Source organism: Polyodon spathula, chromosome 3, assembly GCF_017654505.1.
Source record: "Polyodon spathula isolate WHYD16114869_AA chromosome 3, ASM1765450v1, whole genome shotgun sequence".
NCBI lineage: Eukaryota > Metazoa > Chordata > Actinopteri > Acipenseriformes > Polyodontidae > Polyodon > Polyodon spathula.
The window spans coordinates 38,919,342-38,943,248 of record NC_054536.1 but is presented as its reverse complement, the minus strand read 5'-3'; the positions used below and the strand labels follow the sequence as shown (position 1 = coordinate 38,943,248).

At 36.0% G+C, this 23,907-nt stretch overlaps 1 protein-coding gene across 1 annotated transcript in view; it reads left to right on the top strand.

Moving 5' to 3' along the window:
- The window catches only part of LOC121313076 (dnaJ homolog subfamily C member 13-like), an 86,022-nt gene extending 62,791 nt beyond the window's left edge, over positions 1–23,231 (top strand). Inside the window, exons 31-57 of the mRNA XM_041245221.1 lie at positions 634–788; positions 1,074–1,119; positions 1,398–1,552; positions 4,625–4,826; positions 5,250–5,365; positions 5,554–5,632; positions 6,082–6,217; positions 6,402–6,586; positions 7,290–7,364; positions 7,690–7,809; positions 8,296–8,475; positions 8,792–8,959; positions 9,640–9,753; positions 10,160–10,276; positions 10,382–10,559; positions 11,301–11,392; positions 11,661–11,760; positions 13,588–13,662; positions 13,909–14,021; positions 14,514–14,683; positions 16,486–16,528; positions 17,136–17,309; positions 17,719–17,898; positions 18,888–19,028; positions 19,268–19,411; positions 19,847–19,946; positions 22,317–23,231. Coding sequence (XP_041101155.1) covers positions 634–788; positions 1,074–1,119; positions 1,398–1,552; positions 4,625–4,826; positions 5,250–5,365; positions 5,554–5,632; positions 6,082–6,217; positions 6,402–6,586; positions 7,290–7,364; positions 7,690–7,809; positions 8,296–8,475; positions 8,792–8,959; positions 9,640–9,753; positions 10,160–10,276; positions 10,382–10,559; positions 11,301–11,392; positions 11,661–11,760; positions 13,588–13,662; positions 13,909–14,021; positions 14,514–14,683; positions 16,486–16,528; positions 17,136–17,309; positions 17,719–17,898; positions 18,888–19,028; positions 19,268–19,411; positions 19,847–19,946; positions 22,317–22,414 — 3,456 coding nt within the window. The 3' untranslated portion in view covers positions 22,415–23,231. The remainder of the gene's footprint in view (positions 1–633; positions 789–1,073; positions 1,120–1,397; positions 1,553–4,624; positions 4,827–5,249; positions 5,366–5,553; positions 5,633–6,081; positions 6,218–6,401; positions 6,587–7,289; positions 7,365–7,689; positions 7,810–8,295; positions 8,476–8,791; positions 8,960–9,639; positions 9,754–10,159; positions 10,277–10,381; positions 10,560–11,300; positions 11,393–11,660; positions 11,761–13,587; positions 13,663–13,908; positions 14,022–14,513; positions 14,684–16,485; positions 16,529–17,135; positions 17,310–17,718; positions 17,899–18,887; positions 19,029–19,267; positions 19,412–19,846; positions 19,947–22,316) is intronic.
- The last annotated feature ends 676 nt before the right edge of the window (positions 23,232–23,907 follow it).

Here is a 23,907-nt window from a genome sequence, read left to right as displayed (position 1 = left end):
ATTTGAATGTTAAATGTTACCATACTGCTGGAACCCAATTACAGACCAGGAGGATTGAAGAGGGCCAACTTCTGCTGTCAAGCCAATGTTCTCAAACTTATGAACCCCAGTCTGTCTTCTGTCTGCCTGGCCTTGTGAGCACTTGACCAGTAAGGGTCGCTGAAGTGTGATCAGGTAAACGATCCACAGGTCAATCTAGTGTGGGTCCCTCGATAAGATTGGTAACTCTGTGTAAACCACGTTTGTGTCTCACCCTGAAGACTACAACAGTTGTGCTTTTAGAAGCCCTTTTGATTTGATTAACACTGATGATGAATCAAAATAGAAATGGATCAACATGTGCTTTGTTGTTATTGGTTGAATTAGTATTTTCATAAAAGACTTTCTCAGGTAAAAGTTATTGAATTGTTCTCTTTGTCGAGCAACTTAACGATATATGTAGTGTGGTATTCTACAGTATGGTTTTAAACTCTATATAGATAACCAATGCAATCCATTTGGTTTTTGGTGTTCTGCATACTCACTTTTTGAGTTGAAACAAGGTGCATTTCTGCATTGTAAGCAGTGACAGAATAGTTTTAGATTTCTTCATGTGTGAATTTTTATTTATTTTTTTTGTTTTGTCTTTTCAAGCTTTTGCTTACCTTTGACCCAATCCTGGTTGAAAAGGTTGCCAATGTATTGCATCACATCATGCAAGATAACCCCCATTTACCTCGCATGTATCTCACTGGGGTCTTCTTCTTCATCATGATGTACACAGGCTCCAATGTGCTCCCAATTGCAAGGTAAGAGGGCTATGTGCCAGGCCTGTGTGTCAAAGGCATTTAGCCAGATGGATATAAAGCCTTTCTTATCAAAGTAACTAGTTCAATTACAGCACAGGTGATGTTATTCTCATTTGGTAAAACACAGTCACTTGTACTCAAACAGACTATGGGCACTGTACTAGCAGCTTGACGAATGGATGGGGAACTCTGCAGATGAAGAATAATGCCACTGAACTTTCAAAAGTGTTTTCTGTTGCATAGACTCATATTTTATTTTATATATTTTCTTTTTGCTTATTTAAGGTTCCTGAAGTACACTCACCTGAAGCAGGCCTTCAAGTCTGAAGAGGTCAGCAGCCCTGTTTTCTATTTTTTTATTTATGTATTTATTTATATTAAAGACCATATTCATAAGCATTAGTCTTATTTTCAGCACATAATTTTAAGTAGAGTTCTGTAAGTCTACAGTATTTCACACTTGTGCTTTTTCAATATGCTTTACGCTACATTGTCATGTGTTTAATACCAGTGGAGAGATCTGAAGCTATTAATGGTGGTTGTTAACTATTTTGTCAGTTTTTAATATTTTTTTTCCAATTTTTAAAATTTAAATTTTACTTAAATTAGGCAAAAGGTCAGGATATTGTACAAAGGAGCATCCTTGGCCACATTCTTCCTGAAGCCATGGTCTGTTACTTGGAAAACTACGAACCAGAAAAATTTTCAGAGATTTTCCTGGGGGAATTTGACACACCAGAAGCAATTTGGAGCAGTGAAATGAGGTAAGGATTCCTGAGCGCTCTCGCAGTAATGATATCTGTCAGCAAAAGCAATTGATCCATTTGGAAATTGCATCATTTAAGACGTCAAATAAATCGGCAGCAGGGCAGCGCCTGTATGAGCCATGTGTCAGTGTATTACCTCGCTTGAAATATTGCACTGGCTTTTTTTTAAATGGTTCTTGCTAGCAATTCATGCTCAAAATGTCAGTGTCTGTCAGTTATGCTTGTTCTTCTTGTTATTCATGACCTGGTGCCTTGAATAACACATCTTGTATGTTTTACCCACTATATATCTCTAAGGGGACACATACATTATAAGTATGAATCAGACCTGGTTTACTTATCTATTCCTTTGCAAAACTTGCACCACCAACTGCCTGTACATCCTAGCCCCTTACTTCATATTAAACAGCTAGACCATTTAAACATCTTTTTATGTTTCTTTTCACACTGTTTGTTACAAAAGCCTATTTTGTTTGAACAAAAGTTTATTAATTTTCCAAAAAGCTTATCTGAAGCCTTGAAGATATAGCACAATATGTTCTCTATCCACTCTTGTGTATGCATCTTACTTTGTACTGCCAAGATCAGCCCGTGACAGTCTCTTTGTAATCCCAAGAAACCAACTGAAAAGTCAGGATGCCACCTCATGGGGGAATTGTCTTCCTGACTCTGAAACGCTGAGGCACTTGATTTTTTCTTTCTTTTTATGACCTTGGAAGACACCTTGCCCAGGGTTGCCTGTACATGAATAACTAATTCTGTGTCAGGTGCTTTTTTTTTTTTTTTTTTACTGATAACTTCAGGCACTCAATCATAAATTCTGAAGTAAAATTCAAGTATCTTGTAGGTTTTACATCAGGTGATAGTGATAAACACTTACTTGTTTTCAGTGAGCTATTAAATCCGTAACTTTTGAAGTGTTACAGCAAAGCTTACAAGAAACGTATTACGTTATCTTTGCTGTTTACTGTGTTGCCTGTTTTGCAGCATTATATTTTTAAACATGTTGACATTTTTAGTCTTGCATCATGGGTCATAAATCGACTGGGTAACATTTACTCCGGAACATTTGCCTGAAAAAAAAAAAAAAAGTCTACTAAGGATCGCAATGTATCCAGATCATGCTCCCTTCTGAGTGACTACAACGATCAAAACAATCAGGAATACGTTTTTAGAAAAATGCTGCTATGGACACACGTGATAGAGCCAAGGTAAATGCATGTGTTTCTTGTAAACTCTGCAGGGGGTTCTGAAACACTAAGTTAGTAAGTTATTAACTTCAAATTACATTTTTTTTTCAGAAAAAAAAAAAAAAAAACTTAATCCAAAGTGCCAGATCACTAGGTGGTGTTGGCTCTTACTTTGTTAAGGACGGTTTGACTATGTCTGTGGCAGAGATACTAGAACAGAAGAGCAGGTCCTGTACTCAAGTGAAAGCCCCTTAAAGATAATTAGGGTTCTTCATTCAGGTTTGCTCGGGCACTGCAGGGTTTAGTTTACTATTAGCATTTCCAGCTTACATCATTTACTTCCAATGGGCAGTTTGTATTAGGGAGGGAAAAAAACAACTATTTATTGCTTATCTGTTAGCATTTTATAACTAAGTAAAAAATAAATAAAAACTAAATCCTCACCTAATCATAGTTATACGATTTTTTTTTTTTTTTTTTAAAGATGCTTTAGTGAACACATTTGTTATATGGCAGCTTTGTTTTTGTTTAAAAATTGTCTGAACTTAGTTTGTTGTAGCTCTAGATTTATTAGTGCAACACTGGAAATAATACTACTTAGTTTCAGAATAATAAACACACTTGTTTTAGTTCAAAGATGCTCACATTTTTATATTATTATTATTATTATAAAAAAGTGATGTATTATGAAAATTCATATATAATAAAAAATAATAATATATATTATATAATGTAATATATATACTTTACAGAAATTATGAAATTCTTTAAGGGACAACTGTAGTTATGTCAGTATACAGTAAATACAGTAAAATGTGTGTGTGTGTGTGTGTATATATATATATATATATATATATATATATATATATATATATATATATATATATATAAACACACATACATACATACAGAATTAGGGACTGATAGGAGTTCCAGCCAATGCTCTAATATCAATCTTATTTTTTACCTCTTATTAACGTTATTACTCATCAGGTTTTTAGTGTGCGAAGAATCGTTTTTGATTCTTCACTTTTTTTATCTTTCTTTTCATTAATTCAAACACTGTACAAGTAATTAGATTTGAGGTAGCAAATTAGATTTTCTTGTGTGCGGACAAAACCAGTCTCGCCCTTAGTCCCAATATGGTGGTACACTATTTATTTATTTGTTTATTTATATAGACTACTGGTGTACATTAATATGAGGCTATAGTCCTAATATACTTATGCTTTGTATACCTATTATACTATGTATATGTATTTCTGCACTCTGAGGTGGCTGCATCTGCTGTAGCTCATTGTTAGTGTCCTCATCTGCACAGGCTTGGTACTTACTATATCACTAACTGCAAAATAAATACTACTACTGTGTCACTAACTGCAAAATAATATTAACAAAATGCTCAATTTGCCCACACATATACTAACTAGGAGACAGTTCAGTGAGCGACATTCTATCCAAAATGTTGCATATAAATATTGAAAAATACTTATAACCGTTATGATCTCTATGCTTTCCCCTTCAAGAATAAATACTATTTATCCTGTTTATCTCCTGATAAACATGTGAAATATGGAAAAACTCAGGACCGATTAGCTTAGTTTTTCTGTCCTCATGAAAATAGTGGAGAACAGGAAATCTAATGCGTTGAAGTCTGCAGTGGTGCAATATTTGGGTCCCTTACTGGATCAAAATTGTAATACAGATGAAACTAGAACACTTTTGCAGTTATGAATTTACAGTGTCATATCTGGCTCGCCATCTGACAATAATTTGTTAGCACATTTAAAAACTCAAGTAATATCTTGCAGATTACAGATTTGCATTAAAACATTGTGACTGAATCTTTCATGACATTTCTTGTTTTCCTTTTTTGTAGGCGTCTAATGATCGAGAAGATTGCTGCCCACCTTGCTGATTTCTCTCCCCGTCTTCAGAGCAACACCCGAGCACTTTACCAGTACTGCCCCATCCCTTCCATCAACTACCCTCAACTTGAGAATGAACTCTTCTGTAACATCTATTACCTCAAACACCTTTGTGACACACTGAGATTCCCAGACTGGCCCATCAAAGAACCTGTGAGTTCTCACAGCATCTTGATCTCTTTCTTTGATTCTGTATAAATTCAGCATTCTTCTGAAAGCTGGGTTTTCTTTGCATTTATTTATTTTTGTTTTCCATGAAAGCCTCATTAGATCCAGGCATCTAATTTGAAAGTGTATTCTGGGAGGCTGGAGAAACATTTAAATCATGTAACATACTCAGGTTCTGTATATCAAAGCTGTAATTGTTTTTAAATTTCAGAGTCATCATTTAAAAATGATTTTAAAGTTACATTTTTGTATTTTCAGTATATCAGTTTTATATACATGTCCAAATAGATCTCCAAAAAGCAAAGGCCCTTTGTATTTAAGTTAGCATGGGTGCAATTATGCTACTAGCAGTTTTAGCCCCAGGGTAGGTCCTTTTTCTAACCAATTTTTGTTGTATTGCCGATCCAGGTGAAACTCCTCAAAGACACTCTTGAATCATGGAAGAAGGAAGTGGAGAAGAAGCCACCTTCAATGTCGGTAGATGATGCTTATGAGGTTCTAAACCTTCCTAAGGGGCAAGGACAGTAAGTGTTCCAAATAGTATATCTTGGTAGAGAACAATTAGGGTTTTTTTTTTTTTTTTTTTTTTTTTTTTAAATCCCACCACCAAGTTAGAAACTGATTGTAGTTGTATTACCGTGATGAAGGAGCTAGCCAAAACTTTTGTGCTTAACTAGAGTTTTTATAAGTTGTACCTGTGTTTTACTTGTAGACATGATGAGAGCAAAATTAGGAAAGCTTACTTCAGACTGGCACAAAAATATCACCCAGATAAGAATCCAGAAGGCAGGGTAAGTTGTTTTCTTATCTAACCCTTAACTGAGCAGGATTATATGCCTTTCAACAGGGATACATGCATGGCTAGAAGGATTTATACTTATAAGTGGGGGGAAAAAGAAACACTAAGAAAAAAACATGCATCATCAGTTAATTTGTTGTAGAAATTCCTTCTAGATTGTAATTCATCCATTTCACACTGCAATTCAATTTTAAGAACACCATATATGTAAAAAGTGATGCTTTTTCATTAGTTGTGCTTGACAATATTAGAACTGAAGCCTGGAGGTCAGATCAGAACCATTGTGAAATGAATATGTCATTGTTATTATACTGTATAATAACACTCAGATCTTACAAATGGCTGGGCTTATTGACGCTGTAACTGAGTTTGATTGATTGGTGTAGTACAGATCAACTTGAAACAACCCAAAACCCAAGCCATTCACTTCTTTTCATACAGGACATGTTTGAGAAGGTGAATAAGGCCTATGAGTTCTTGTGCACAAAGTCAGCAAAAATTGTGGATGGTCCAGACCCAGAGAATATAATTCTCATACTGAAAGCTCAAAGCATCCTCTTCAACAGGCACAAGGAAGGTAGGCTATTATGCGCAGGGTACTAACAGACCTCAATATGTACTTGAATCAGGGCTAAACCCTTATAACTGAGACTATATGTACATATTCATGTTAGCAAATTGTTGCTGGCTGTTGTGGTCCTGTGCCACTTGCTGTATGTGAGTCATGATTTCAAGAGTGTCTCTGTCTTTGTATTTTCCAGACCTGAAGCCCTACAAGTATGCAGGCTACCCAATGCTTATCAAGACCCTCACCATGGAAACTACAGACGACCAGCTCTTTTCCAAGACTTCCCCTCTTCTACCTGCTGCAGCTGAACTGGCTTTCCACACTGTAAATTGCTCAGCTCTTAATGCAGAGGAGCTGCGAAGAGAGAATGGAATTGAGGTAAAACTAGATTTTCATTCTTATTTGTGTGCACTGTGAGTAGTATTTGATATTATTGTTCCTAAATGGATCTCGGCAGTATTTTAGGGTTCCAACTGTTATTGGAATAATGAACGCTTCTATTATAATATAGAAACCTTTTCTCGATAGCGCTCAATAAAAAAGATATCAGTGTGAAACGCTCCTATTTTGTGCTAATGATTTTAAATCGAGATGATGTGAAAATATTCCTAATTCGTGGTGGTTTTCTCCTATTTTTGTCAGCATTAATTGTAACTTGTTGTTTGTGCTAACTCCACGAGAGGCCGTCTTAGTCTACTTTGTTTGATTAACTATCACAACCATGGAATCAGCATGGGGCCTTTCTCTGTTAGTTAAAGGAATGTTTACATGTAATAGAGTCCTGCTAAATAAAGTTATATGATCTACAGTGCTTGAAGAAGGCTTTACAGCCAAAGCGTTGACTACTACCCTATGCTTGAGTCTCAGTTACCCAAATACGACACACATTTAACAGCAATTACAACAGCTGTATGTCACAAATCTATGTAATTTTATGTAGTTTATATTTTTTGTGCATACTTAAGTTGTATCTATATGCAGAAGATGACTTCATATTTACAGTATACCTAACAAAGTACTGAGGTCAAACATCTCATTTCTGATTTGACCCTGAACCCTAAGAGAAAGTTGTTTTCACCAGGTGTTACAGGAGGCCCTGTCTCGGTGTGTAGCAGTACTCACTGCCTCAAGCAAACCAGATGATATGGCTGTCCAGGTAAGCAGAACACCACACTCCCACAACTGATTAAACGTGACATTAAAGTAGAGACAGGCAGCGTTTTATATATGCGGTATATATTTTGCAATGGTAAATATCTATAATGTTATTAAGTAATTTAATGTCAAGGATACTTTCAGTGCTGTAGTGTTTTCTGTGCATTATTTTAGTTGGACAGTTGCAGGATGTTAAAAAATCTGTGTTGCCCTCTAGAAGTTAGAAATTATGTCAACTAAATGGTGTCCATCACTTGACTTTCATTGCATTCAAAGATTCTGTAAAATTTGTTGGGACAAAACATCTTGATAACATTGCCTTTTAGGTGTGTGGGCACATATACAAGTGCTACAGTGTGGCTGCTCAGTTTGAGGAATGCCGGGAGAAGATTGTTGAACTTCCCAACATTATCCGGGACCTCTGCAGAGTGCTCTATTATGGAAAGGTGAATTGCAAAGTTAATTTTACAAAATTAACGATATTCCAACGACCAAGGCTGCCACATTGATACGTTTTTGTAAAAGTGTAAACTGAACGGCACCATTTAAAGAATAGGCAAGGCTTTTTCAATTGGTCAGTAAACATTACTTCACATTTTCAGCAATATCAAGCAGTACTTTGTAGTGAGGTAGGAAATAAAATAGGTAAGGAAAAGTTATTTGCACACATGAATTAGTGATTTATATATCGTCATTGGAAACAACAACTCATTATTGAATTCCGCCTACCTTTTTCCTGTACCAGGGGGAAAAAAACAAAGCAATTTAAACTCCACACAAATATTAATTTGGCAGGCAGCTGACTCTGGCCAAGTGCATGGTCGACTCTGCTTTAACAGCTGCATGTATACTGACAAAAAAGCTAGGTTGTTTAATTATGAACAGTAATGTCTTGAGTCGGGTAAAAACATCTATGATTGTTTAATTTGCAGAAAATTCCACGGATGGCCACTTTGGCCGTGGAATGTGTCAGCTCCTTCGCTGTGGATTACTTTCTCCAGACTCACATGTTCCATGCTGGGGTCCTCTGGCATCTCTTAGGCTATCTGTTCAACTATGATTACACTCTGGAAGAAAGTGGCATTCACAAGTGTGAGGATACCAACCAGCAGGTGGGTTACCCCATTTAATAGCTAAATTAAGTAATAAAGGGAATGTTTTAGCCAACCAGATTACAATTTTTCCATCTATTTACATATAATTACCGTTATAGAACACCTATACATACTGTACAGTGCTAGTTAGGAAACCCATTGATGCGTCTATGTATTTATGTAGTGGTTAGAGTACTGTATTGCACTTTAAAAGTTATTGGTCCCACATAACTGTTAAGGCCAGTTTTATCCTTCATACTGGCCTCAGATGTCATTGTTGTCCTTTCATTTGTAATCTGATTGAGTGATTTTTTTTTTTTTTCTTCCCTAAAAGGAAGTGTCCAATAGCCTTGCCAAGCTTAGCCTGGTTTCTTTGAGTCGACTGGGCGGTTACATATTAGAAGAGGATGGCCCTCCTGAAAATCCCACAGTACGGAAAAGCCTGGCTGCTATGCTTACTCCCTACATTGCCAGTAAATTATCTAAGAATACACCACCTGAGGTATGTGCAAATGTCTTACCCCAAATTAGGGTTCATGACCATATGAACATTTTGTAATTTTCTCATGTAAAAGTGCTATATAATTCCATTCAATTCCAAAAGGATCGAAACCCAGACACATAGGGATCTATTGAATTGGTTGAAATAATGGCAGAACTGGTTAAAATCTGTTCTATATCAGCGGTTCTCAGTGCTGGTCCTCGGCGACCGCTGTGTCTGCTGGTTTTCATTTCAACTAAGCTCTCAATTACTTAACCCTTAATTGAATTGATAATTTGCTTAATTAGACATTTTTAATTGTTTTCAGCTCTAAACAGTTGCAGATTGCGCTGTAACATGTTAGCTGTAACATTTTATAAGTAACTTGAACTCTGCAACTGTTTAAGAGCTGAAAACAATAAAAAGGTCTACTTAAGCAAATTATCAGTTCAATTATGGTTTAGTTAAGTATTTGAGAGTTCAGTTGGAATAAAAACCAGCAGACACTGGTCCCCGAGGACCAGGATTGAGAACCACTTATCTAAATGAACAGTGCATTTAAGAGTTATATTTTTGTCTATTAAAAAAATGTATACATAAAGAAGGGTCCCAATAAAGTGATTGAAATGACAGTGGCACGTAGATTACATTGTACAGTCAAGGTTGTTAATGTTATTATGTTAACTCAATTTATTTTTCAGGTTCTCAAGCTGCTTAACAGCAACTCTGAGAATCCCTATTTGATCTGGAACAATGGCACCAGAGCGGAATTGCTGGAATTCCTTGAAAGTCAACAAGAGGGCATAATCAAAAGGGTAATGTGTTATTAATCTGATCCACTACGCAGGAACACGCTTGGCACTGGTTCACTTTTTTATTCATATAACGGCTGTAGTAATTGTTGTACTATTCAGGATACTCTTGTTTGTTGGCTTTACGATTAACGTTTGGTAGTTTGGATAATTGTTGAAAGAGTCATAACTATGAGTCAAACCTATCCTAGATATAGAGACATCTGTGATCACTGTTATAGTTCTGACAGATATATTGTTATGTTGCTTGGCTTTTCTATTGTGTATGTATTGCTTGCATTGACATTTTTAGTTGATCACTACAATATGTCCACACTTGACATAACTTCTGTAACCTGAGAAATGTGTCATAGCATCGGCTGGGGCTGGTCTTGCTTTTTATATGCTCTTGTTTTCCTTACAATTACAGGGGGATTGTGATAAGAGTTTTGGAGCAGAGTTTGTCTTCAGTGAGCATGGTAAAGAACTGATTGTGGGGGAGATTTTTGTCAGAGTCTACAACGAACAACCAACATTTCCATTGGAGGTGAGCATTTAACTTCTTACATCATTAGTGTATTGCTAAAACATCCAAAATGTCCTGTTTCAAAATATGCTGTACTTGAATGTCACTTTTCTCTTCCTTGTACAGTCTCCAAAAGCCTTTGCTGCCAGTCTCTTGGATTACATTGGGTCACAGGCCCAGTACCTCCACACTCTGATGGCCATGACCCAGACGGGGAAGGTGGAATCGGATCAACATGGGGAAAGATTACGCTGGGTGGAAATGGCCCTGGAAGCTTTGAGAAACGTCATTAAAAACAACCCAGGTAAACATTGCTCTTTCAGTAAAACGTGTCTAATCCAGCATGGCTTGGGACAGGAAAATAGTGACAGACTATACAGTGCTGTGCTGTAAAATCTAATACTGCAATCCATATAAAATAAATGTGTACATTATTATTTAAACACTTTTAAATACCACAGTTCATACAGTAAATGTACAGTCCAGGTATATTCTGTAACTCAAGTATTGCATTAATTTAATACTTTCTCCATTATGAATATTTTTTTTACTGTACAATACCTGCAGGACATGTGCATATTTACACAACATACAAGAACATATTAGAAATTTAGACAATAAAAATTGCATGACTTTGTGCTGGACTGCCTAGTCAGATTTACATTGATTTTAGGCAAATATGAATTATAAATCGTGCCGTATTTCAGAACATGCAGCTTCCCAATTGTAGAGGGTATTGGACCATTCATTTTAATAGGGATCTGGTCAGGACACAAAAATGAAGAGAAATTATGCAGAATGCTGGTTTCTAGGTATGCTGGTAGAATGCTGGTACTGTAGCATAGGAAGACTGAAAGGACAGTAAACAGCTATTTAATTGATAATAACCAGGTATTATTCCAGGTGGAATGTTGCTTTTTGAAATCATAACATTGTAACTGTTTAAAATGTGTTTATATAGCACATTCTGTTTTAGTTCCTTGAGTGTTCTGTCTGCTGGCATTTAGGTCTGTATTTTCTTTTCTTGTGTTTATTGCCTCTGTAGGATCGGAGACTGAATGTATGGGTCACTTTAAATTGATATTCTCTCTACTAAGAGTCCACGGAGCTGGGAAGGTGCAACAGCTGTCATTGGAGGTAACCTTGTCCATCATTTACCTAATTTCTAAACTATAGATGCTATGTTTAATCAGGAAGTATTGTGAGATTTCATATGCAGGTTTTCAGGGGGGAAAAAAGTGTTTTTGGCATGAACAGTGGAGCATAGTGCAATAAATATTCCAAATTACTTTCCTGATAATGCTAATAATGATTTCAAATACATTTATGTATTGTGTGTGAAGTCTCCTGCTTTTATACTGCGACATTGCCTTTCATCTGAATCTTGTCTTGTCTCTGTTTTTAGGTGGTCAGCATTGTCACAAGTAACCAGGAGTGTGTCAGTAATATTGCAGAGTCCTTGGTTCTTTCTAACCTTTTGCCCCTGCTGCATTCACTGCCATCTAGTAAGTATAATATAAATATAGAGCAGCTACGATATGACATGGTTGCGACGCTTGATCAAAAAGGAAAATATATATAGAGACACAGATTATGGCATATTTATTTTGAGGATGGGATTCTAAACCGTTGACACCTTTTGAAATTACAGAGCTTCATTTTAAAATACAGAAGAAATCTGCCTTTATTAGTATGTGAATGTTGCTATTGCACTTTGGATGAGATATTGATTACGTATGCATCAGGGGACAATTGTTTCTTAATTAAGCTCCCATTAAAGAGATACAGCCGGATTCTTTTTGACAAGCTCTTCCCTTGAAACCCTTGGAAAGTGTTGAATATGAAACAAGTTCACTTCAGTTTTGTCTTCTGTAACTTGATTGAGTCTGTGATTCTGTTTCATTGGTAATGTACAAATGTAAAAAAAAGAATTTTCATCTCCTTATTTTTAATTCAAACTGAACGCAAAAACGAGTTAAGTTAAATGTATCTAATTAAATCATAATTAAGAGGAAACTGTTATTTGCAAAACAGGTTATAACATTTTTGCAACGAGTCATTAAGATTTTAAATCCGTGAAACTATTTAACTGAACACGCTTTTTTGGTTTGGTTTGAATAAAAAAAAAAAAACAGCTTTTTTTTTTTTTTTTTTTTTTTTTCATTATCAATGAAACAGAATCACATTCTCAGTCAAGTTACAGGATTAGAAACAAAAGTGATCTTGTTTCGCAGTCAAAGCTTTTCCAAGAGTTTAATAAAGAAACAGAGTCAGCGCAATATCTTTAAACTAGGGATGCTCCAATTAACAGATTAATCGGACCGATTTTTTTACAATTTAATCGTGCAGAATTTTGATTTTGTATATAAAATAAAATAAACCAATAGAAGAAATGCGTTTTCTCCGTGGCAGTCCAATTCCCATTGGGCTTTTTTATTTTATTTTTTTAGATTCTATGTGTTGTTTTTTTTTATATTACTGTGTGGGACAGCCTCTATAATATCATTACCTTTATTAAAAATGTGCACAGATTGATCTACCGATTTAATCAACTAATGTCTATAAATTAACTGATCAAAAATGTTAATTGATTGACAGCCCTGCTTTAAACTTTAAAGGGACATCACATGACCAAAAATAAAAACAGAAAACGAAGAGCCCTATCCATGCTGTACAAAATTCACTTGGGTCGTTACATCAGCTTCTTTACTGAACTCCAAAAGGAGCATCTGCTGACTGCTGAGGCATGCAGGTCTGATCCAGGAGGATAGTCAATTGAACGTTTGCTGTGATTAGTTTCATAATGACATGAGGTTGCTTGTCTTGTACAGACTACAGTGTGTAAGTGATTTGTTGCAGATGAGGCACATGTTTACCATTGTTTTCAGTAAGAGCAAACACTTCCTCCTATTCTGGCTGAAAGCATCATACTTTCGTTTATTACTTGTGATGGTTTGCTCAGTGCCATTGTTTCCACAAAACGAACAAGCACTTAATTCAAAATTATGAACTGAACACCCGGATTTCAGTCAAGGTGATTAAAATACGCGTGTGCCAGTGTATGGCGTCAAAGGTCCTTGTAGGTCAAATAAACTGAAGCAAGAGAAGAAAGAATAATAAACACGAGTGCATACAAAGAACAAAAATAATACTCGTGTTTATTTTTACTTTTTCTCCTTTGTTTAGTTCATTCGAGTCGCAAAGTGAGCATTACCCATCATTTTACAGGGAGCCGCACTTGAACTGCCGGGGAGCCGCGGTTTGGCCACCACTGTACTATGTTATATTTCAAGACACAAACCCTTTCATTCCCTATTTCATGTGTTTTCCAGGTCGACAGCTTGTCCTTGAAACTCTTTACGCTTTAACGTCCAACACCAAGATAATAAAAGAAGCCATGGCTAAAGGTAATACACTTACAGTATTAATGTCTAGCAAGTGTAGTCTTTGGAAACCACCTCAGCTCATTTGTCTCCATTAATATAAATAGTTTTTTTTAGGATTTTAGATCTGTTTTATTTTATATCTATGTATTCTTCATCTACCAATGAAATAAAGCATTTTTGTTAAGAATTAGCAAGTAATATGTAATTTTATTAGACTTCCTTGTAATGTTAACGTTACATAGTTCACACTGTTTCCTTGGGTTACAGGTGCACTGATATATTTATTGGACATGTTCTGCAACTCCACTCACCCTCAAGTGCGCTCCCAAACTGCTGAGCTCTTTGCGAAAATGACCTCAGACAAACTCATTGGACCCAAGGTGAGAGGTGTCAGGGTTAAATGCCCATGATACTTTTGATATTTTGTAGTAATTTTTCCACGGCACTACAATAAAATCTTATTTAAGGGCCTGGTTGGAAGAATGTCATACGTGATTCCTAAGGATTAGATTTTTGGAAACTTAAGAGTTTACCTTATTTCTAATAAAATACTGTCAATATTACATGTCTTGCACTTGCCTTTGCTTTACAGGTCTATATGATTCTCACTAAAAACATTTGTTATAGCAAATGTTTGTTTTCATTTAACAAAAAGGGTCATACAAGCTTAAGAAAGCTCACAGTTTGTATGCCTTATTTTCAGGTTTTCCTCTAGCACTTAATTTCCACCTGGAGATTGAAATTATACTATTCTAGTCAGTTCCTAATTTTCTGTCCTTAACCACCAGCTGCAGACATGACTGCACAATGTTGTCCAAAAAAGGGTACGAAGTTCTGGCGATAAGTCTAACTATTGTTGCTTTGCACTCCAGGTGAGGCTCACACTGATGAAGTTTCTCCCTGGTGTGTTCATGGATGCAATGAGAGATAACTCAGAGGCTGCTGTGCACATCTTCGAAGGGACTCATGAAAACCCAGAACTGATCTGGAATGACAACTCCAGGGAGAAGGTGTCCACCACTGTCAGAGAAATGATGCTAGAGTAAGTTTTTCCTTCGATGGCCAGGTGGCAAAGAAGCCATTCCATGTCAAAACTGTTCTGGATTGCTGTTGTGTTTAATGTGTGAAGGTTTTTTGAAAGAGGCTTGCATACTAGTTTTAGGTCTATTCTTGGAGCTAGGGATGGGACTGTATAAAACCATTTTAAAGAAAAATACAGTGGTAACCTTAATATCACAGTATACAATACATCATGCAAGTTATCAAATAAAGGCTAAAAAGAAGACAGACCAATGTGAATCACTTAAATTACCGTAATTCACAAAAATAAAACCAACAAAACACACTTCCCTTCATGGAGTGATTTAAACATTTGGTATTTAGTATTTTACTATGCCAGATTTCTTTTTTGTAAAGACAATCCAAATAATAATAATAAAAAAAAAAAACCTAAACTTGTACACTCTCAATGTTATACTACAATAGTAATAAGATCTATTATTTACTCAAAATTACGTGGTGCTGTAGTTTGTTAAAACATTTTAACGTATAAAAGTAAATAAATATTTTCTTCACTTACCTAAGAAAATTAGAATACTGTTACAACTACTTTAAACAAAACTACGTTGATAATAAGTAGGCTTACCTGCTGCAGTCGCGGGTCTGTGCTAGTTTTGTTTGAGACATTGGTCGTGTTCTTATAGCGCAGATTTCCTCAGTTCTGCACAGTGCTGCACAGAATCTCGGAGATGCTCTGTAGACGTCACTCAACACCCACAGAAATATGTGTAGATTCTGCATAGCCCAGCGCAGCTTTGAATTGTTATTGCGGGAGGCTGGCTGCGGCTGTGAACCAAAGGGGCGGTGCAAAGATCACAAGTGACCTGCTAATCGTAATGCAAATAACCACTAAAACTACTACTGCCACCTTGTTAGTGGAGGCAAACGACATTTTATCATTATACAATGATGCCATGAACAGCCTTGTCCATGATATATTAAATAAATAAATCAATTATTTAAAAAAAAAAAAAAACACATAATGTACTAAATCCGTGATAAGTGATATAATTTTACAATAAAGTTAATGTTAATCTATTACATTAAACTGACTGTTGATAATCCAGACAAATGTAAATATAGCACGTTGAAAATGTGTGCTATGCTGCAAGGTTTGGAGAAGGCATTTCTCTAAAATCTGCGTGTGATGTCAGAAAGACAGCAGCCAAGAGCAGCCGGCGCAGCAAGCTCTGGGTAACAGAACGCAGCAATTGAAATGTGCATTCTGTGTCGTTGACCGTTTCCTTCATAACCATTATCAAAATACAGTACAGGTTCATAAAAAGATCTTCCTCAGACACTTTGCTAAGGCTGCAGGTACCATCGCTTGATTTAGAAGAAGCGTGTTTGCGGTTGAAATAATGTGTTAACCGGTGTATAACGAATTACGATAATTGCGGTTTAGAATAAAAGCAAGGGTATTAATACCGTAATGTACCTAAACCGTGGTAAACCGAAAAACCGGTATACCGACCCATCCCCACTTGGAACAGATGTTGTATTTCTTACATTGTCTTGCAAGAGGACAGGTTAATTGTTACAACCTGATGTACCTGAATACTGAAACGAAAATGATACAAAGTGAATAATACATAGTGTAAGATAACAGATATATCATACCCATGTCAAGTTGCTCTATAAGACAAGGGTAGTTCATAAGGATTTTGTCAGAAGTGTACTTTAACCATAACCTCTCAACCGTCCGTTTTTAGGCACTGTGTACAATAGGTTGATTCCATGGTAACTTAAAGTTATTTGAGACCCTTTTTTTTTCTTCTTTTGAAGGCATTTTAGACAACAAAAGGATAATCCAGATGTCAACTGGAAGGCAAGTGAAAAAATAAACATAAATAAAACATTATTTTGAGATTATTCATTTAGAACAGACGAACTGATGAATACCGTTTTTACAGCCAGGTCTGGACCGGCATTAAGAGGTTTAAAAATATTTTCGTCCTACTTTCAAACCTTAACCTATGGAATACCATTTCCACCACCAAAAAAACAATTTTGAATTTCAGTTATATGATTGACATTCTGTCTCGTTATTTTGACTCCGCATCTCGTTATCTCGTTAATAATGAGAAGTCAAAATAAAGCAATACAAAGTTGAAATAATGAGATAGTATGTCAACCTTTTGTAAATTTAAAATGTATGGGGTTTTTTTTTGGTGGCGGAAGTGTGTGTGTGTGTGTGTGTGTGTAAAAAAATAAGTAATTTAATATGTATGGTTTTCATCCCCAAATTGACAGGATTCCACCTAAAAACACAGTTATATACTAGGAAAGACAGCCAAGTATCACTATTGCATTCATCCTTACATTCTACCTTTTCCGTACTAAATGGCTATAAACAGCTGAAATTTGGTAACATACGATGTTAGAAATCTGATGGTGACTGGTGATTGTATTCTGACTTGTGTGTTCACTCCTAGTTGCCCAAGGAGTTTACAGTGGCATATGGATCTGCCCAAGGGGAGCTTTCAGTTGGAGGTGTCTTCCTGAGAATCTTTATTGCTCAGCCAGGATGGGTCTTAAGGAAGCCACGAGAATTCCTAGTTTCTCTATTAGAAAAACTGACTGAGCTGCTAGAGAAAAACAACCCAAATGTAAGAAGCCTTTTCAAGTTACAGTATGTCTCTTAATTACATAAGTAAATACTGTTTTTATGTGATTCATGAACAAACAAACCTGCACTTGGCGAAATAAAAAATACCACTGGGTTAAGAAAGTCTGCATGCTGAAGAAGACACATTTACATGACGAAAAATAAAAAGCATTGTCTGGTTTCGTTCAGTTTCTGTCCATAGGTACCAAACCTACCTTTCTCAAACTAGTAATTGATAACCGTGTTGTGAAAGAATCTTGGGGACCTTAAAACCTCGACGGGTACCCGACAGGAACTGTAATATTTACGCAACCAGCCCCGAATACGAGCTTTTGTGCTAATGTAATGTAGTTGCTTCGAAGCTCTTGATGTTTTTTTTTTATGTACTTATTTTGCTTTTTATTTTCCAGGGTGAAACCTTAGAAACTGTTACAACAGCCACAGTGTGTCTCTTCAGTACTCAGTCTCAGTTAGCAGATCAGGTACCACCCCTGGGCCACCTTCCCAAGATCCTACAGGCCCTCAATCACAAAAACAACACCATTCCAAAGAGCTCCATCCGTATCATTCATGCTCTCTCAGACAATGAGGTAACTGCTTGCACTATGCAGTGGGAATAATATATACAGTAGTCTCTGGCTAAGAAAAGTGTTCTCTAAGACAGAGTTGACCAGGACGCAATATGCCAAGGCCAATCACGATATGAATAAATACAAAGATATTTATTACTTATGTCATGACGCACATGCATCAACATATGGAATTAACAGAATAACTAAGAGAAAAGCAATAGGGAAGGGTATGTTAATAAACTATAATAATAAACTAGCTGGCAAACTAACTTAACAAAGCACCCTTTTGTAAAATGCAGCAGCGGCTGTAACAGTAATTATGAATACGAGAATTAATTTTAGCGCAATGGTTATTAGCACAGCACCGTCCTACACACATTTAAAAAATTCAGCAGAAGCTGTAGATTAGTCTCGTGATGACTAATCAGTTTTGAAAACGTTGAATAAACCATTTGAATTTGAGTTTTTGATGATGACGATTTAACAAGTTACAAAACAGTACTGTATCAGTTTTTAATCGGTAAGCAAGAAACCACTGTCACTGCCAAAAAGGTGTTCTTTTAAGCAGCATTCCTGTTCCTTTAGGGTGGAGCATTTACAATGGGAAAATTCTGTTTCACCACAAGATTGTTCCCCAAGCCGGTGTTGTTTTAGGAAGTGTTCCTATACGCGGAGACTACTGTATATGCAATAACTTATTGAGATTTCAAGGTAAAGTTTAAAGTATAGTTTCATATGGAAGGAATGCATTAAGTATGGAGATTTGTCCTTCACAAGATCATCACTATAACAGGGCTGCTTCTAGTAGACAAAAAAAGGATACACAGAGACACGTTTGCAGTATATAATTACATTGTACACACAATAATGTACTTAGTACATGAGGTGAATTTGACACAAGCAGAGGATTCAGACTTCAATCTGGAAGCAGCAGCTTTATTAACAAATTGGAAACCATAACATTATATCTGACTGAGATTCCCTTTTTTTTTTTTTTTTAATGATAGATTTGCGTACGAGCAATGGCATCATTGGAAACCATTGGTCCCTTAATGACTGGAATGAAAGTCAGGTCAGACATGACCGGTTTGGCCTGTGAAGCACTGAATCGGATGTTCCAAAAAGAACAAACTGATCTAGTGGCTCAGGTATGGAGTTCAAATTCAAGGTAACATCACCACACTTTTGCCCAATTTCTCTATTAAATAATAATAGGGATGGGCACTACCAAGACAGCAGTGCCTCTGAGCATCTTCTGAGCGTCCAGTTTGAGGGACCCAGTAATACAGTGGTGTGTCTTCATACCTGTAGTGAAGTGTGGGTTGAATTATTTCTTTTGTATTCATTGCCACGTCTCTCTCTTATTCTGTCTTGTGCTCAATGTTAGGCACTGAGGGTAGAATTGGTACCCTACCTCCTGAGGCTGCTGGAAGGGATTGGTCTAGAAACTCTGGATAACCCTGCTGCCACCAAGGCACAGATTGTAAAAGCACTGAAATCAATGACACGCAGCCTGCAGTATGGTGAACAGGTACAACCACTTTTTTTACACAAGGACCTGAATTGTGACCATATGGAGCAATTAAAAAAATAATGGTTTACTATCTGTGTATTATATAGCTTAGTTTATAAAAAGAAGATATAGAGCGTTTCAAGCAGTAATACACTATACATTTCTATTTTTATAGTTGACAATATGCCATAATTGTAATATTAGAATGATAGTTGTCATATTTTATTTGTAGTAGCCTTTATAATATCCACAGTAAATATATTGTTCCCCAGTAGACCATGATAAAGCGTGTAATCCTTCATTAGTCATGTAATTTAGTCTTGTGAGAAGACAAACACCGTCGGAACTACAGGCTCTGCATAAAATGTTACAGATCCCCATAGTGCCAAACAGGGCAGGAAGAGATATATTCACGTGGTATCACTGTAGTTGTCAAATGCCCATTTCTTTCAGGTGAATGAAATCCTTTCTCGTTCCAACATCTGGAGTGCCTTTAAAGATCAGAAACATGACCTGTTCATCTCAGAGTCACAAACTGCAGGGTACCTCACAGGTTAGTAGCCGCCTCCTTTGTTCAGTACTGAACAGTAATGCTCAGCAGTACTGTACAGATGAACAGTAGGTGTTTTTTTTTTTTATTTTATTTTTCTTTTACATTTAATACAACCTAATGTGGCGAGCCAACAGCATACAAATTAATTTGTAAATCAGTCTGGTTGACAGCTGCATACATACACATTCACTCACTTCCTGGGTTTGTCATTGCTTTCTACAATGCATTGTGGGAGATTTGCTTTGGAACAAGTGAGGTACGCTTCATTTCGCCAGTATGAAATCAGTTGGTTCATGGAATATATTGAAGCGCGGCTCTAACACGTGTGTGTATATATATATATGTATATATATATATATATATATATATATATATATAATATATATGTATATATGTATATATATATATATATATATATATATATATATATATATATATATATATATATGTGTGTGTGTGTGTGTGTGGTGTGTGTGTATGTGCATGTAAGCCTTTTGTTAAGTATATTCCATCTGAAGCAGATAAAATGTAAGTTAATGCATACCCCATAAGTTAGCATTACAGTATTTATGGACTTCAACGTAATGCTGCATTTTACTCGCCCAAAATACCCACATAGTGTCTGAACTGGAGATAATTGCTCAATTATCCCAAACGTTATCTGGACCACTGTATTATACAAATATAATTTCTATGGTTTACAGTCTTCCATGGGAAAAAAAGGGGATTCCTTTCTTTAATTATTGATTTTGGCAGATATACTTATTGTTTATTGAGTCTTATCTAATTATAAAGCATCATTATACAGAATATTTTAACTTAAATTATAATATAAAGGAAAGTACACATTTGCAAGAGCGAAAAACAATGGGGTGTAATATTGATATAGGTCTTCAGTGTAACCTCCTTCTCTGATTTTCTTGCTAAATTGCTGTCTTTTCCCTCTAGCTCAATGCTTGGCTCCAACTCAGCACTATCCTTGCCATCTCCGTTCCTTTCTATGCCTTCTACTTTCTCCTCAGGTGTCTCCTCGCCTTCCCTTCTTTCTGGTAGTAGCCCCCTTCATCTCAGGAGTGGGCTTTAGATCTTTATCAAGGCTCCTTGCTTACTTCTCTGTAACTCTGAAGCAGGTAGATACGTTTCCTAAATTGTTTTAATTTTCGTCCTTGCATTGTTGTCTCTGTACAGCAAAATACAAGTTTAATTGTTCTCTTCAGTGAAATTTATAGTGTAGTTATTGTTGACGAAAAGAATAAGCCCAGTCCTGATCGCCCAATGTCTGTAGGCCTGACTGACTGCTGAGGCATAAATTGTGCATTAGCATGCTAATAATAATACTAATAATAATAATATGAACTTACGATTGTAAAATGACCCCAGAGATTGGGTGTGCCTCCATGATACATCAACAAACACTTGCACAGTTTGCATTCAAGTTTCATTTTTTTTTTGGTCCTCTGAGCATTTAACAAAAAAAATCCCAAACAGCAGAGGGGTTTTGAGACATTTCTTTCAATACAGCTTACACTATACAACGCTTTGCTGTCCAGCTGGCTAATGAAGAAATTTGCCTCTGGTTAATAGGAGCTGGAGGGGGGAGGGACGGATAGCGCTTAGTTTTTTCGAAATTCGAATTATTAGTGTTAGCATATATTTTGTATTTTTGAAACATATTCTACCGTAGCACTTCTCTTACACTGTCTTGAACACTAGGTATTCACTACATACATACTACATACTACACACTTGGCATAATAATATACCCTGCTTCATACATCACAGCGCGCCATATAGAGTTACTTTGTATAATGATTTGGTAGTGGATTTTAATAAACAACTTTTGTTTAATTAATTTGCATTATACAAATCAAAAGATCGAATTATGCATCCGAGTGACATTTAATGTGTGATTTGTAGTATTCACACACTGTCAAACGATTTCTGTTAACAAAAAAAAAAAAAAACATACAGTGCATGAATGGCGTCTGACGAACCTTCAAAGGTTTAAAACAATCTTAGAATTCCTGGCTAGCGAACAAACCTTCTAATACAGCCCTAGAAAACCTGTTTTAAGACTAATTTGTGGAAATTAAATATATAGTGAATACTGAGTAAACGATCCTTCAAAGGGATTGAAAATGTTTGGCTGCTTATTCATGGGTGCTCTCATTACATTACATTGAATTGAAAAGAAGAGAATATCTGGGGTTTCCTGGCTGGTAAGAGCAAGTGACACTCAAAACAGAAATCTGTTCTTTATCTTGGTATCTAGAATGTCCACAAACCTAGTGAAGCCTGAGTTGCATGTCATATGAAAGAACACACAGAAACATGTAGTCCTTGTTAAGATATATTTTATTTCTCGCACAGGTCCTGGAGTGGCAGGCTATCTTACCGCTGGGACTACATCAACAGTCATACCAATTGTACCACCTCCTGTTGACAGTGAAATTGGAGACCTGGGTTGACATGCCCAATTCCAAGTCCTTTTCAAGACAGCTGAGAAACAAGAGGGATCCTCTTCAGAGCGTTCTCGCATTATTATTTTATTTTTTTTTTTTTAATTTTTTTGCACGATAACAAGTGTCATTACTTTTTCTAAGACTATATTTTTTATTTGTGAGAAAGATTAAAAGAGATCCAGTTCTTTTAGCATTGTTAAAAACGATAGAGGCACTCTGCGGATGCACCTAACAAGATGAGTATGCAAGCATTTTTCTTGCCGTACTTGCATATTGTTCATCCGTATCAGGTTACTGTGAATCTGATTTATAAATTGTTTTCCTAATTTTTATAATGTTGTTTTACAGTGCTGTATCAAAAGAAAAGAAAAAAAAAAACATGACTGCTGTTTAATTGAAGTCTGCTAACAAAAGAAAAATTAACATCTGGTTACCAACTAGATGGCAGTCTAATGATGCTGTGCGTAGCACAGAGTGTCTTAAGTCTTATTGTTATGTTAACTGTTACTCAGATCAAGTCCTGCACCTCTCTGCTCATGCTGTCCCGTTCTCCTAATCTTTCAAATGATTTTCCGTATTGCAAACCGCACTAGATATTTGTATGCATAACTGCCTTTACCAACCTAAACAAGTTTCTGCAAAAAAAAGAACAATAGTATTGACTCCAATTATATGTAAAAGACTAGTGTAATTGTTAATTGTTCTATATAATAACCCATATATAAACTTTCTATATTGAATGTACATTTAAGAAAATAAATAAAATAAAAAAATCGGATGCACTTGTACATAAAATTTTAGGAATAAACAAAGGGAATCTACAGTATCTGTGTTTTTCTTCAAAACAATTTATTTAACTTGAACTCATCAACTATATAGGGGTATTCATAAAGACAATAGGAAATAAGCATTATTACAGAACACTGTATGCACTTAGTCATAAACGTTCACAGGCCGTTTTATTTATTTAACAGCTCAGTCAAAGATAGCATTACTTGGAGTAAACTTTTATCGCATTTTAAAACAACTAAAGCTCATGAAAAAACTTAATTTCAGATTCAGTTAAACAGACATATCATCCAAAAGGGGGTGTACTATAGAAATTACGCTGTAACATCTTTACACTATTCAACCTGAACATTGAACCACCCTCATGCACTCCCTCTAAATTCGGAGTTTTCATGTGGCACCAGCCCCCTCTTTGACTCAAAAAGGTATTCAACCTTTGGGGTACTATTGCTCCTGTGAGACCATTCGCTCATAATTATTTACATGTAATTGAAAATGGGATGATTATCTAAAAAGGTAAGATAATTAGTAAGCAAGCAGTCTGAGTGGGGTAAAACAGGCGCCAAAAACCAGAAGGGGTGACAATACTTTATATCTGCATCCTAGGGTTTGAAAGAAACTCATGCAAAGGCAATTTTAATTTCTGTTAATCTAAATGGTGTAGGATATCAGTGACTGGTTTCAATGTGCATATTTAGAGAAGTGTGTTT